The sequence below is a fragment of the Sapajus apella genome, unplaced genomic scaffold, assembly GCF_009761245.1.
Source record: "Sapajus apella isolate SASKATOON/1434 unplaced genomic scaffold, GSC_monkey_1.0 scaffold14, whole genome shotgun sequence".
NCBI lineage: Eukaryota > Metazoa > Chordata > Mammalia > Primates > Cebidae > Sapajus > Sapajus apella.
Genome location: NW_022436954.1, coordinates 7,536,684 through 7,553,334, shown reverse-complemented (window position 1 = coordinate 7,553,334; position 16,651 = coordinate 7,536,684). Strand labels below are relative to the sequence as shown.

General features: G+C 41.9%; 1 protein-coding gene across 1 annotated transcript in view; it reads right to left on the bottom strand.

Annotated features, from left to right (window-relative positions):
* Positions 1 to 16,651, bottom strand: part of ATL3 (atlastin GTPase 3) — a 51,440-nt gene that overhangs the window by 15,378 nt on the left and 19,411 nt on the right. Inside the window, exons 4-6 of the mRNA XM_032283045.1 lie at positions 9,684 to 9,788; positions 9,141 to 9,191; positions 893 to 949 (exon numbers count right to left, since the gene is read on the bottom strand). Of these exons, the coding sequence (XP_032138936.1) occupies positions 893 to 949; positions 9,141 to 9,191; positions 9,684 to 9,788 (213 nt within the window). The remainder of the gene's footprint in view (positions 1 to 892; positions 950 to 9,140; positions 9,192 to 9,683; positions 9,789 to 16,651) is intronic.

Genomic DNA, 16,651 nt, shown 5'->3' with positions numbered 1-16,651 from the left:
GGGGGTGGGTGGGTAGGGGTGTGTGTGTGTGTGTGTGTGTGTGTGTGTGTGTGTTTTCTGCAACCTTGGCCTCCTAGGCTTAAGTGATCCTCCCACCTCAGCCCCACCAAGTAGCTGGGATTACAGGAGGACACAACCACTTTTTTTTTTTTTTTTTTTTTGAGACAAAGTCTCACTCTGTCAGGCCTAGGCTGGAGTGCAGTGGCATGATCTCAGCTCACTATAACCTTCATCTCCCAGGCTCCAGCGACTCTCCTGCCTTAGCCTTCCAAGTAGTTGAGATTATAGGCGGCCACCAACATACTCGACTAATTTTTGTATTTTTAGTAGAGACAGGGTTTCACCATGTTGGGCAGGCTGGTCTCGAACTACTGGCCTCAGGTGATCTGGCTGTCTTGGCCTCCCAAAGTGCTGGGATTACAGGCGTGAACCACCATGCCTACCCTCATTTTTTTTTAAGAGACGTCTTGCTATGTTGACCAGGCTGGTCTCAAACTCCTGAGCTCTAGCAATTCTTCCTCTGGGCCTCCCCTAAGTGCTGGGATTACAGCCGTGAGCCACCACACCCAGCGCAGAGAGTTTATTTTGTAAGCAATTACTCAACTCTGCCATTGTATCAGGAAAGCTGTCACAGACAGTACAAAAACAAATGACAATGGCTATGTTCCACTATAATTTTACCCATAGACACTGTCATTTGAATTTCAGATAATTTACACATCATAAAATTGTATTTCTCATTTTTTCCCAACCATTTAAAAATGTAAAAAACATTCTTAGCTCACAAGTCATATAAAAACAGGTGGCAGGCCAGATTTGGCCTACGAGCTGTAGTTTGCCAATCATGAACAAAAACAAAGATATGAATTATATTTATAATAAATATTCTAACCTGGAAGGGCTTTTGGAAAATTTCATCCATTGCCAGACGACCATATTCTGTGAAGAGCTTTAAAAAAGAAGCATTATGGTTTGTAAAGCAAAATTACTTAAAATAGTTCTACAGCTTTTCTTTAGCAAAGTATTCATTAACAGACTGGATACTATCTATATTGAGACCAGAGTTCTATAGTTTCAAATGCCCACAGGAGTCATGAACCTTAAAATCATCTTGGTTATTTCTTGCTCACATCCCACATGTCAATTCATCAGCAAATCCAGAATCCAGCCCCTCACTATTCCCATGTGCCTTGGAATACTGCAATCATCTCCCAACTGGTCTCCCTGCCTCAGCCAGTGCCTCCCTACAGGCTATTCTCAATATAGCAGCCACAGTGTCTCTGTTATCATATGTTAGTTAGATCATACCATGGCTCTGCTCAAAACCCTACCACCTCATTCAGTATAAAAGCCAGTCCTTACAGTGTGATACAGCCACAATGGCCCTCCTTCCTGTTCTTCAAACATGTGGGCATACTACTGCCTTAGGACCTTTGTACTGTTCCTCCCACCAACTCTAAGTTCTCCCAAATATCCTCATGATCAGCTCACATACTTCTTAAGGTCTTTACTCAAATGGCTCCTTCTCAGTGAAGACATCCATGGCCATCTACATAAAAAGACTACAACTTTGCAAATATTTCCCACTTCATGTCTCAAAAAAAAACTTTGTCTTAACATTTATACATTTATCATTATCTAATATACTATACCCCTTCTTATCTTGATTTGCATCTGTCATTACTACCAGCAATTAAACTCCATGAGGACAGGAATATTTGCCTGTTTTGTGCACTACTGAATTTCTGAATTTCCAGCAACAAGAAAAGTATTAGGCCCATAGTATTTATGCCATTCATGGCCGGGCACAGTGGCTCACGCCTGTAATCCCAGCACTTCGGGAGGCCGAGGCAGGCAAATCACGAGGTCAGGAGTTCAAGATCAGCCTGACCAACATGGCGAAACCCCATCTCTACTAAAACTACAAAAAATTAGCCGGGCATGGTGGCACGCGCCTGTAATCCCAGCTATTCGGGAGGCTAAGGCAGGAGAATCGCTTGAACCCGGGAGGCAGAGGTTGCAGTGAGCCAAGATCGTGCCATTACACTCCAGCCTGGGCGACAGAGTGAGACTCCATCTCAAATATATATATATATTTGAGATGGATATATATATATATATACACACATGCCATTCAAATGACTGAATTCTGGTTTTTGGGGGGTTCTTTGGTGTTTTTTTGAGACAGAGTTTCTCTCTGTCATCCAGGCTGGAGTGCAGTGGCATGATCTTGACTCACTGCAACCTCTGCCTCACAGGTACAAGCAATTCTCCTGTCTCAGCCTCCCGATGAGCTGGGATGACAGGCGCACACTACCATGCCCGGCTAATTTTTGTATTTTTAGTAGAGACGGGGTTTCACCATATTGGCCAGGCTGGTCTTGAACTCCTGACCTCAGGTGATCCACCCACCTTGGCTTCTCAAAGTGCTCGGATTACAGACATGAGCCACCGTGCCTGGCCTAAAATGACTGAATTCTTTAAGGTTAAGGTTTACCTGTATATTTACCACTATTTCTTCGGGAAGCCTCACTTAAAAGTAAATAAATAAATAAACAAATAAATAAACAGGATAAAGAAGCCTGCAGAAAAGAGCTGTCAAAAACATTCTGGAGGAAAAATAGACAAATGAGACAAACGAGAACTGTCTCAAGTTTTGGCTTCCTCTGTTCTACTAAGAAATCTGGAAGAGACAGGGGCCAAACAAGAATAAGCAGATTCTCTAAGTAGAATGCCTGAAATGCTCAGAAATTATAAGCATGCAGTTACCTTACAAGAGGAGGTGTAGAAGTGCACTGACAACTAGGAACTATGTGAGTCTTAGGAGAAAGCACCTACACTCCCAGGTTCCCCTCTCTCACTCTCATGTGTTTCCTGTCTCCACAGAAGATGGGAAAGTAGTATATGCAGATAAATCCCCAAAAAAATCTAGACTTAGATAGATACCAAACTCAGCTGAGGTTACAAGTAAGTCTCCTACCTTCCTGGAACAGCTATTAAGTCATATTGAGTGGTGGGACTCCTTAGCCTTTTCACCCTACTGGGTACCAGAGCAAGCTTCTACCCACCAAGGCAGGAGTTTAAAGAAATTTTCTCTAGGGAAACTGACAACTCAAAAATAAAGATCTGTAAAAAATGGATATTTGGGAGCTGGAAACAAAAGAGCTAGATAACCTTGCCCAACCACCTACCTGATTGTGATCCAAACCAGTACACAAGGCCTATCCTCTTATTGAAGCTCCCAGTTTGTTAGTGGCTCTCTCTTAAGCAAGTAGTCAAGGACTACCAGCTAGACATTTAAGAAAAGCCTCTTAGCAGGGCTGGGTGCTATGATGCATGCCTGTAATCCCAGCACTTTGGGAGGCAAAGGCAGGCAGATCACTTCATGTCAAGAGTTCGAGACCAGCTTGGCCAACAGATCAAAACCCTGTCTCGCTAAAAATACAAAAATTGGCCATGGTGGAGAGCACCTATCCCAGCTTCTCAGGAGGCTAAGGCAGGAGAATCACTTAAGCCTGGGAGGTGGAGGTTTCAGTGAGCTGAGATCGCACCACTGCACTCCAGCCTGGGCAGCAGAGTGAGACTCTGTCTCAAAAAACAAAAAAGAAAGAAAAAGAAAAAGCCAGGCACAGTGGCTCACAACTGTAATCCCAGCACTTTGGGAGGCCAAGGCAGGCAGATCATTTCAGGTCTGGAGTTCGAGACCGGTCTGACCAACATGGTGAAACCCTGTCTCTACTAAAAGTACAAAAAATTTAGCTGAGTATGGTGGCATGCGCCTGCAGTCCCAGGTAGTCAGGCGGCCAAGGGAGCAGAGTCACTTGAGCTCGGGAGGCAGAGGATGCAGTGAACCAAGATTGAGCCACTGCACTCCAGCCTGGACGACGGAGGAAGACTCTGTCTCAAAAAAAAAATTACTAAAAACACAGGTTAGGTGGGAAACTTATTTGGAAGAAAAACCTGCCTTGAACTGACATGAAGCTTTTTATAGGCTTATTTACCCCCATTTCATTGGTCATGTATTTCATTGCAGAAATATTAATATTCGGGTTCTGCCTAAACATCCACACCCAGCTAATTTTTATATATTTAGTAGAGAAGGGGTTTCACCATGTTTGCCAGGCTGGTCTCGAACTCTGACCTTGTGACTCACCCTCCTCAGCTTCCCAAAGTGCTGGGATTACAGGCATGAGCCACCACACACCCAGCTGTGATTTCTTTTTTTTTTTTAACATCTCAATATATTTAATCTATCTGGTCTATCGGGATTTTTTGTATATAGTACAAGGAGAAATATGTTTGTTTTTTTTTTTTTGAGACAGAGTCTTACTCTGTTGCCAAGGCTGGAGTGCAGGGGTGTGATCTTGGCTCACTTCATCCTTTGTCTCCTGGGTTCAAGTGATTCTGAGGCTTAGCCTCTCGAGTAGCTGGGATTACAGGCATGTGCCACCACACCCAGCTAATTTTTTTTTTTTTGTACTTTTAGTAGAGGTGGGGTTTCAACATGTTGGCCAGGCTGGTCTCAAACTCCCGAACTCAGGTGATCAGCCTGCCTCAGCATCCCAAAGAGGAACAGAATTCCTAACTTATCTAAATACATAGTCAACTATCCTAACACCATTTATTGACTGATCTATTGTTTACGGTATATGCGTATATATTCTTAAGTAGAATAAAATATATGAAAATGTAGTATATCATAAGTATAGCACACTGATCGATTTTTTTCCTGAACCAATGCCATGTTCTTGTAATTACAGATTTATAATATGTACTAAGTCAATTATCTCATGTTTCTCCTACCCCCTGTAATTTCCTTGGCTGTTTTACAATTTAACTTTCCAAACTAATTTCACAACAATTCTGTCAAGTTCCCAAAATAATGCCTTTATGATTTTGTTTAGTGGGGAAGAACTGACAACCTTATAATAGTCTCAAATGAGATAATGTTTATAATACACAGCAATGTCTAGTACAAAGTAAGCAATAAATATATGTTGGTTGTTATCATCCTCATATAGAAGAAACAAGGCATATTTCTACATGTGGTTAAATCTTTTATATGCCTCATATAATTCTGAAGTGCTCCATATATATCTTTTAAAGTTTATTCTGCTTTCAACATTTTGTTGCTATAGTCAGTTTTTTCCATTATATTTTTAAACTGGTTACTGTTAGTAGAGAGGAAAACCTAATGACTTTTTTAATCTGTATTTTGTGATAGTTACCTTAATTTTTTTTTTTTTTTTTTTTTTTTGGTGAGACAGAGTTTCGCTCTTGTTACCCAGGCTGGAGTGCAATGGCGTGATCTCGGGTCACCGCAACCTCCGCCTCCTGGGCCCAGTCAATTCTCCTGCCTCAGCCTCCTGAATAGCTGGGATTACAGGCACGCACCACCATGCCCAGCTAATTTTTTGTATTTTTAGTAGAGATGGGGTTTCACCATGTTGACCAGGATGGTCTCGATCTCTTGACCTCGTGATCCACCCGCCTCGGCCTCCCAAAGTGCTGGGATTACAGGCTTGAGCCACCGCGCCCGGCCCCTTAATTATTTTTTAAGCTCTAGTTTTCTAGTTGATTCTTTGGATTTCCAGGCACATAAACATATTATTTTCTCCTTTGTAATATTTATATTATGCAGTTGCTGAGTCTACCATCAGCCTTGTCATTTGAGACAAATCCTCTGTCCATTAAGTCCAGTGGTAAATATGTGAACACCTCATCTCTACAATAATAAAAAAGATAGGTGTGGTGGTACATGCCTGTGGTCTCGGCTACTTGGGAGGTTGAAGTAGGAGGACCTATCTCTACTTGGGCCTGGAAGGTCAAGGCTGTAGTGAGCCATGAACGTACCAATGCCCTCCAGCCCAGGCGACAGGTGAGACCCTGTCTCAAAAAAATAGATAAGTAAATAAAAGTAAAAACAAAAATGAAAATTTTGAATTGAGATAAAAGAAATAATATTGCCTAACGGGAAAATAGGGAGAGACATTAGCAAAAAACAAAGAGCCTATTTCAAAAGTTGTAAGATGCCTGCAATCCCAGCACTTTGGGAGGGCAAGTCAGATGGAATCCCCTGAGGTCAGGAGTTCAAGATCAGTCTTGCCAAGGTGGTGAAACTCCATCTCTACTAAAAATACAAAAATCAGCCGGGAATGGTGGCGAGTGGCTATAGTCCAGCTACTAGGGAGGCTGAGGCCAGAGAATCGCATGAACCAAGAAGGCGGAGGTTGCAGTGAGCCAAGATCTCACCACTGCACTCCAGCCTGGGTGACAAAGTGAGACGAAAAAAAAGTTACAAGAATTAAGCAAGTTGAATTCTACAGGAAGTATGAACATTTGCTTTACTAAAGAAGAGTGCTTAAGCTACTATGAAATGAAAAGACGGGCCGGGCGCGGTGGCTCACGCCTGTAATCCAAGCACTTTGGAGGCCAAGGCGGGCGAATCACCTGAGGTTGGGAGTTCAAGGCCAGCCTGACCAACATGGTGAAACCCCATCTTAAAAAAAAAAAAAAAAAAAGGAAATGAAAAGTCATAACTGATAATGGAAAGGAAACAAGCCATGTGAAATGTACTGAACTGAAGCATAAACCAAGGTTTGGATTTAATGTATTAATTTGGAAAACAATATAAATGCCTGAAGAAGCCAGGCATGGTGGCACTCGCCTTGTAGTCCCAGCTACTCAGGAGGCTGAGGCTGGAGAATCACTTAAACTCAGGAGGCGAAGGTTGCAGTGAGCCAAGACTGTGCCATTGCACTCCGGCCTGGGTAAAAAGAGCAAAACTCCAGCTGGATGTGGTGGCTCACACTTGTAATCCTAGCACTTTGGGAGGCTGAGGTGGGCGGATCACGAGATCAGGAATTTGAGACCAGCCTGGCCTTGGTGAAACCTCGTCTCTACTAAAAATATAAAAACCAGCCGGGCACGATGGCAGGTGCTTATAATCCCAGCTACTCAGGAGGCTGAGGCAGGAGAACTGCTTGAACCCGGAAGCTAGAGACTGCAGTGAGCCAAGATCGAGCCATTCCACTGCAGCCTGGGTGACAGAGCAAGACTCTGTCTCAGGGGAAAAAAAAAAAGCAAAACTCCATCTCAAAAAAAAAAAAAAAAACACAAGGTAACAAAATCATTGCAGGAGACATAGAACTGCATACAATAAAAAGAATCAGGAACGGTTGATGTTGAAACGATTATGGGAAAGAGATGCTTAAACATATCTGGGGTTTGAGGAACCAGAGTATGATGGAGCTCTTGAGAATAGAATCAAAGGTGAATTAGGCCGGGCTCAGTGGCTCACGCCTATAATCCTAGCACTTTGGGAGGCTGAGGCGGCTGGATCACTTAAGTTCAGGAGTTAGAAATCAGCCTGACCAACTGGTGAAACCCCGTCTCTACTGAAACTACGAAAATTAGGCAGGCATGGTGGTGCATGCCTGTAGTCCTAGGTACTTGGGAGGCTAAGGCATGAGAATTGCTGGAACCTGGGGAGGCAGAGGTTGCCGTGAGTTGAGACCATACTTCTGCACTCCAGCCTCGGTGACAGAGACTCTCTCAAAAAAAAAAAAAAACAAAAAGGTGAATTACATAAGTGCATCATAATCTACTTACTATCTCTTATGGTAAGAACTGTGTCCTGAAGAAAAATACGTTAAAGTCCTAGCACCTGGTACCTGTGAATGTGACCTTATATGTATCTATGGCACTTGGTCTTCTACTTCACACAAGGTAAGCATTTGAAAAATGTGTGAAAGGAAGGAATAAATTTCAGGTGAAATGGTGACCAATGCGAGTTGTGACAGAAGTTTTACAGAGCAAAAGCTCTCAACCACTGAGCCATGGAACTGGAATAGAACATCTAATTATAAAGTACAGGCAATTTCCATAGCAACATTAAGGACCGAGGTTTAGGAGGAATTTTCCTTGTTTTTTATAAAGAAACATAAAATAGAACTAATTCAAAGTAATCCCTATAATAATGATGCCCTTGCTCACATTCTGATGTTTTCTTGAATGTCAGTGGGAGAAGCAGCATTAGAGCAATATTCCAGGAATTGTATCCAACCCTGAATACCCACGAAAGAGCATTTTATGGGGAAAAACAGATAAGAACTGCTGCTATAAAAAAGAGAAGAAAATTGCTGGGCACAGGGGCTCACGCCTGTAATCCCAGCACTTTGGGAGTCCAAGATGGGTGGATCACGAGGTCAGGAATTCGAGACCAGACTGGCCAAGGTGGTGAAACCCCGTCTCTACTAAAAATACAAAAATTAGCCAGGTGCAGTGGCACATGCCTGTAATCCCAGCTACTCAGGAGGATGAGGCAGGAGAATCGCTTGAACCCGGGAGGCAGAAGTTGCACTGAGCCGAGATCACGCCATTGCACTCCAGCCTGGGTCACAGAGTGAGACTCCAACTCAAAAAAAAAAAAAAAAAGAAGAAACAAAGGAAAAGAACTGCTGCTATGAAGAAGAGAAGTCACTGGATAATAATAGCAATAGCAATAAAAACAATGGCTAGCAATTATTAAGCACATACTATTTTGTAGGCATGCATTTAAAAATACTAATTTATTTAACCTCATATGAATTATTGCAATAGCTCTGTGATCGGTCTCACTGAATGTACCCACCTCTAAAAATCTATTCTGAACATGGCAGCCAGAATAATCCCTTTACAACATGTCAGACAACGTCATTGCTGAAGACCCTCCCATGGCTCCCACCTGCCCCAGAGGAAAAGACCCAGCATGACCGGGACCTCACTGCCTCTCTAACTTCATCACTAAGCCTCTTCCTGTCACTCTCCAATCCTACCCACGAGCCTCCTTGCCATTCCTTGATCTTGCCAAGAGCACTCCCTTCAGGGTCTGTCTTCCAGCAGCTGCTCCTCTCCTGTAACAGTTTTCCACCCAAATGTATCTGAAGGACTCACTTCCCCACTTTCTTTTGTTCTCTGCTCAAATCAGTAAGGCCTTCCCCGACCACCCCAGCAATGAATATCCAGTGTAGAATTACCATGAACCAAAAACCTTCCTCCACATTTCAATCTTTTGCTGAAAACTACTCAGCTGTAAAATTTTTCTGAATCTTAAAACTTTTAAATAATATGATGCAAAAATTGTTATGAGAAATATATACCTGTAGCTGTTGAAGATCATCTTCCTGAATGTTCTGGGATAAATTATAAATCTAGAAAACAAAAATCCAGATTGATACTTCTCTGGTTTACTTCAAACAAATCCTAAATAAGCCTAAAGGACTGACAGAAGCTTTGAACAATTAAAGACTTGCAAATAAGAACACGAGGTCTGTTCAAACAACAATATGATCTGTCTTTTGGAAAATTATGCACATAAGGTTGAAATCAAAAAATTCTTCCTTTACAGTTTAAAGTATAGTTTTCCTAAATTCTTATTAAAATCTATATTTTCTATATGATGTAATGGATATAAATTTCCATTTTTTGGAACTTTCTTTAGAACACATTATATATAATTATAACCAAAGAGGAAAAATGCTTTGGCTCCTTCTCAAGCTTTTAAGAGCTTAACTGAATCTACAGTTTAAAAATAATATTTACATATCATCATGGAAATTCTGTTAACAGAATAACAAAAACTGTATTTCCTCCCTTTATCTTATTTCCTTTGCAAACTTTTTTCCAAGTCAAGTGGTTTTTACCTGAACAGAACTAGTCATAGTGCTTAGAGCAAAGATGGTAGCACAGTCTTTCACAGTTGACTGGCTGTCAAATGCCCCCTGGGTATCCATTAGAACAACTGCAACCTAAAAAAAAAAAAGGAAAATACAAATAAAAGAGGCTAAAGTAAGAAGGAGGAAAATATAAAGGAGAAATTGAAAAGTATAGGTAATTTTACATGAGCCTTAAGCACTTCCTTGTAGGTTCTGTACAACTATTTAGGTGCTTTGCTTTGACTACAGCACTCTACAAGATGACTCAGAGGCATACAGAGCAATATGAAAGGCGAAAATTGCCCCACCAATTGAAACGGCCAAATGTTGAAAGCAATTAGCTCATTATCCAGCCAGGCATTTACATGTCTTTTGTTGCTGAAAAATAAACTACAAATATTCACTTTGGCCAGATGCAGTGGCTCACATCTATAACACCAACACTTTGAGAGGCCATGTTGGGAGGATCACTTGAGCCCAGGAGTTCAATACCAGCCTGGGCAACATAATGAGAATCTGTCTCGACAAATAATTTAAAAATCAGGTTGGGTACAGTAGCTCATGCCTGTAATTCCCACGCTTTGGGAGGGAGGCCAAGTCAGGTGGATCGCTTGAAGCCAGGAGTTCCAGACCAGCCCAGTCAACACGGTGAAATCCTGTCTCTACCAAAAATACAAAAATTACGCTGGGCACGGTGGCTCAAACCTGTAATCCCAGCACTTCGGGAGGCCGAGGCAGGTGTATCACCCAGGAGGCGGAGGTTGCAGTGAGCTGAGATTGCACCACTGTACTCCAGCCTGGGCAACAGAGCGAGACTCCATCTCAAAAAACAAAAAGCAAACAAACAAACAAAAAAAATTAGCCAGGCATGGTGGCACACACCTGTAATCCCAGCTGCTCCAGAGGCTAAGGCAGGAGGATCACTTGAGCCCTGGAGGCAGAGGCTGCAGTGAGCCAAGATCATGCCACTGCCCTCCAGCCTGGGCAACAGAGCAAGACTCTGTCTCACTTGAGCCCAGGAGGACAAGGCTGCAGTGAGCTGTGATGGCACCACTCACTCCAGCCTAAGCAACAGAGTGAGAACCTGTCAGAAAAAAAAAAAAAAAAAAAAAAAAAAGACAGACAAATACAATGAGATACTATTTCAAACCTACTAGGGCTGGCTATAGTAGCCAAAAAGACAAATAATATCAGGTATTGGCAAAAATTTTTGTATTTTGTATTTCTTTTTTCAGAGATGGGGTCTCACTGTGTTGCCCAGGCTGGTCTTGAACTCCTGAGCTTAAGAGATCCATCTGCCTCAGCCTCCCAAAGTGCTAGGGTGCTAGGATTACAGGCATGAGCCACCACGCCTGGCTTTTTTTTTTTCTGAGACGAACTCTCACTTTGTTGCCCAGGCTGGAATGCAGTGGCGCAATTGCAGCTCACTGCAACCTCCACCTCCCAGTTTCAAGCGATTCTCGTGCCTCGGCCTCCCGAGACTCATGGAGACTCGTGGACACTGGAGACTCATGCATTGCTGGTGAAAATACAGGTGGGTATAGCTATCTTGAGAAACTATTTGGCAGTTTTTTGAAAGGTTAATCATGGAGTTGTCATGTGACCGAGACAGTTCACTCTTAGGTAATCATCCAAAAGAGGTGAAAACGTATGTTTACACAAAAACCTGCACATGAAAGTTCATGGCAGGATTATATTCATAATAGCCAAAAAGTAGAAACAACCCAAATGTTCATTAACTGATTAAGAGATAAATAAAATGAAACAAAATGTGGTGTGTGTGTGTGTGTGTGTATACACATACACAATGGAAGTATTCAGCCATGGAAAGGGGTTAAGTACTGATTACAACATACATGGGCCATGAGGACACTAGGCTAAGTAAGGATGACCAGACATAAAAGATCACATTTGATAAGATTTCATTTATATGAAATGTCCAGAAGAGGCGGACAGATCCAGAATGGAAGTAGATTAGGAGTTGCCAAGGCTAGGAGAAATGGAAATGGAGAGTGACTGTTCATGGGTACTAGGTTTCTTTCAGGGGTGATGAAAATGCCATGAATTTGTGGTGATACCTGGACAGTCTCATGAGTACACTAAAAACCAAGGACTTGTATACTTCTAAAGGATGAATTTTACAGTATATAAATTATATCCCAATTTAAAACAGGCTAATCATGGCATATATTTGCTAACCAGAAAAAATGAGGCTAGACAGGAGAAATACTTTTTAAAGAACAGGGGTCATACGTGTACTGACATAAAGTGCTAGACATTTGGGGAAATGGTATCCGCACACCATAGAGTGAAACCGTAAACTGCCGCAAGCTCTTTCAAGAACAATTTGGCAATAGCTAAAACAGGCACTCAGAAAGGGGAAAGGGGCGCCCTCAGACCCAGCAATCCCGCTTCCAGGGGGCTTTCTGATGTTTTTGATTAGTATCCACAGTAAGAAATGTATCTTATATCATAACCAAATACACACATAAAAAGTTGAAACTTAATTTATATGTGTACTACACTCTAATGCTTTCCACTCTGTTTTACTACTTACTTTTTTAAATACTGCTCACGAGCCAATAAATTAATTTTTCTACCCCTAATGGGTCATGGATACAATTTTTAAAACTGTGGCCCAAAGACACACTTGAACACCCCGTTTACTCAAGAAGACATCCATCAGGATGTTCACTGTAGCAAAGATTACCAAAAATAAAGATAAAATTTAAAAATAAGGAAGCAATCTAAATGTCCTCAGTAGGGAAAATGGGTGACAACAAGGTGGTATATTAATATGATGATTACTACATAACAGTTAAAAAGAGTAGACCCAATCTATATATTCTTAAATGTAATTTTTAATTAAGAAGTAAAAATAAATGAAAATTATCTACTTCTTAAACCAGATTCTTCTAGGCTAATATCTCATTTAGCATAAAAAAGTAAGACAATCATACTAAAGGCTAACTTCTAAAGAAAGGTTAACAATCTGGCAGCTCAGCGCAGTGGATCACACCTGTAATCTCAGCACTTTGTGAGGCCAAGACAGGCAGATCACTTGAGGTCAGGAGTTTGAGATGAGCCTGGCCAATCTGATGAAACCCTATCTCTACTAAAAATACAAAAATTAGCCAGGTGTAGTGGTATGCGTCTGTTGTCCCAGCTACTCAGGAGGCTGAAGCAGGAGAATCCCTTGAACCTGGGAGGCAGAGGTTGCAGTGAGCTGAGATCGCACCACTGCACTCCAGCCTAGGCGACAAAGTGAGACTCCCTCTCAAAAAAAAAAAATTTATCAATCTGACATTATCCAATATTACATTGACTTTTTAAAGCACTCCTGATCCTGCTGGGTTTTTTTTCTTGTTTTTTTGTTTGTTTGTTTAAAAGAAATAGGGTTTTTACTGTTTCCCTGGCTGGACTTGAACTCCTGGGCTCAGGCAATCCTCCTGCCCAGCCTTCTGAGTAGCAGGAACTACAGGTGCACACCACTACACACAGCCGAACATAGCATGTTTTTTGGGGTTGGGTTTTTTTGCTTGTTTGCTTGTTTGTTTTTTGAGACAGGGTCTCACTCTGTCGCCTAGGTTGGAGTGTAGTGGCACAATCACAGCTTATTACAGCCTCATATCACCCAGGCATAGGCAGTCTTTCCATCTCAGCCTCCCAAGTAGCTGGGACTACAAGTGTGCACCACCATGCCCAGCTAATTTTTCTATTTTTGTAGAGACAAAGTTTTGCCATGTTGCCCAGGCTTGAGCATAATGTTTTTTAAAAGAATAGGAAACCCAATGATGTGATACCATTACACATCTATTAGAATGACAAAAATCCAACCGAGCATGGTGGCTCACATGTGTAATCCCAGCACTGTGGAAAGCTGAGAAGGATGGATCCCCTGAGGCTGGGAGTTTGAAACCAGCCGAATCAACATGGAGAAACCCATCTCTACTAAAAATACAAAAACTTAGCCGGGCATGGTGGCACATGCTTGTAATCCCAGCTACTCAGGAGGCTGAGACAGAAGAATTGCTTGAACCTGGGAGGCGGAGGTTGCAGATCGCACCATTGTACCCAGACTGGGCAATAAAAGCAAAACTCTGACTCCAAAAAAAAAAAAAAAAAAAGAATGATAAAAATCCAAAACATTGACAACAACAAATGCTGGCAACAATATGGAGCAAAAAGAACTTTAATTAGTTGCTGATAGGAATGCAAAATGGTACAGCCACTTTGAAAGACAATTTGGCAGTTTCTTGGAAAACTAAACATAATCTTACTATAAAATCCAGCAATCATGCTCCTTAGAGCCAGGCACAGTGGCTCATGCCTGTAATCCCAGCACTTTGGGAGGCCGAGGTGGGTGGATCATGAGATCAGGAGTTCAAGACCAAACTGCCCAAGACAGTGAAACCCTGTCTCTACTAAAAATACAAAAATTAGCCAGGCATGTTGGTAGGTGCCTATAATCCCAGCTACTCAGGAGGCTGAGGTAGGAGAATTGCTTGAACCTGGAAGGTGGAGGTTGCAGTGAGCAGAGATTGCACCATTGCACTATAGCCTAGGCAACAGAGTGAAACTCCATCTCCAAAAAAAGAAAACTCCTTGGCATATACCCAAAGGAGCTGAAAGCTTATGTCCCAACAAAAGCCAAAACATGAGTATTTACTGGAGCTTTATCCTTAATTGTCAAAATTTGAAAGCAACCAAGATGTTCTTCAACAGGCAAATGGATGAACAAACTGTGGTACATTCATAATGTAGAACACTATTCAGCAATTTTAAAAAATGAACTATCAAGACATGAAAGACTGGGAGGAATCTTAAAATCACATTGCTAAGTGAAAGAGACCAATCTGAAAAGGCTGCATACTGCAGAATTCTAACTATATGACATTCCAGTAAAGGCAAAACTATGGCAACAGTAAAAAAATCAGTGGTTACAGGGGTTTGTGCAGAGGGAAGAGAGGAACAGACAGGTAGATCACAGAGAATGTTTAGGGCAGTTTGACTATTCTGTATGATACAGTAATAGCAGATACATGTCACTATACACTTGCCAAATCCAATTCACAATACAATGAGTGAGCCTTAAAGTAAACCATGGACTTTAGCTAATGTCAATATATAAATATTGGTTCAAATATTAATTGTAACAAATGTATCACACTATTACAAGATGTAAATAACGGAGCAAACTGAAGGAGGGTGTGGGAACTAGGCACTTTCCAATTAATTTTTCTGAAAACCTAAAACGAACAAAATAAAGATACTGATTTATTTTAAGGCAAGAAACCCAGATGACAATGAAAAGCATGGAGCTTTACAAATATTACCAAAAATAATCACTAAAAACAAAGCTTCCTTACTACTAACATACAGATTTCCTAAACTATTAAGAAGAATTAATATACCAAATACCCAAATAGTAAATGTAAAAAACAAAAATGAGTTACTTAGGTCCTACCACTATAGAGAAGGATCACACAGTCAAAAATAATTATTTATTCTTAAAAACGAATTATGAGGCTGGGCATGGTGGTTCACGCCTGTTAACCCAGCACTTTGGGAGGCTAAGGCAGGCATACTGCCTGAGGTCAAGAGTTCAAGACCAGCCTGGCCAATGCGGTAAGACCCCAACTCTACAAAAAAACAAAAATTAGTCAGATGTGGTGGAGCGCACCTGTAGTCCCAGCAACTCAGGAGACCAAGCCACAATCACTTGAACCTGGGAGGCAGAGGTTACGGTGAGCAGAGATCCCACCACTGCACTCTAGCCTGGGTGACAGAGCAATACCCTGTCTTTAAAAAAAATGTCTACCACACATTACAAAAGATAGAAGGCATGAGACAAAAAATTAACCCTGAATTTAAAGTCACAGGGCCTTGGAATGCCAGTGCTAACAGTAACTTCACTGGGTCTTTTTATCACAGCATCTCTAAAATGAAGAGGTTGGACCTTCCACTTCCAGCCAAAATGGAGTAACAGAATTTACCCTCCCACCTGAAACCAAAACATAACAGACAAAATATATGAAACAACGGTTTTCAAGACACTGGACATTAAGTAATGAAGAATATCCCTAAGGGAAGAGAAACGAGGTGAGCTGCAGGATTGCCCCAGCTCGATGGCCGAGCCACAGGGAAGGGGAAGCAAAGCAGAACCAGACAAGCCTGAGTTGAAGAGACAAAGCAGGAGAGTGAGGGAGACCAACGCTACTAGAATTCACAAAGTACCTAGGAGGAAAAAGCTACAGAGACAAAGAACCCCAGAGATCTGCAGAGGGTTTCCTCTCAAGTGTTCAGCTAAGTATTGATCAGTAAATGTATATAAGGAACCAGCCTGAGGCTGAATAAAGAACTACTGAGAAGACTGAGAGTGAACCGTATCCAGTGCTCACACAGGTTCAGGAAATCATGTCTGTTCCCCCAGCCTGACTGCAAAAACCTCATAATTCAAGGGGAATTGGGAAGAGTCCTCAGAGTCTTGCCTCAGTAGTGAGGAATAACTACCTCTAGGTTAAACCCTCTCTGGTCCCATTTAACAAATCTAAAAAGCAAGAACAGAGGAATTCAAGAGTTTCCAAATTACTTAACTAAATCCCAGAATAACGCTAGATATTTTACAGGAATGCAAAAATAACCAGCAGCCAACAAGAGAAAATCCACAAGTCTATGTCCCATTAAAAATTTGCAGACATAGGCCGGGCGCGGTGGCTCACGCCTGTAATCCCAGCACTTTGGGAGGCTGAGGCGGGTGGATCACGAGGTCAAGAGATCGAGACCATCCTGGTCAACATGGTGAAACCCCGTCTCTACTAAAAATACAAAAAATTAGCTGGGCATGGTGGTGCGTGCCTGTAATCCCAGCTACTCAGGAGGCTGAGGCAGGAGAATTGCCTGAACCCAGGAGGCGGAGGTTGCGGTGAGCCGAGATCGCGCCATTGCACTCCAGC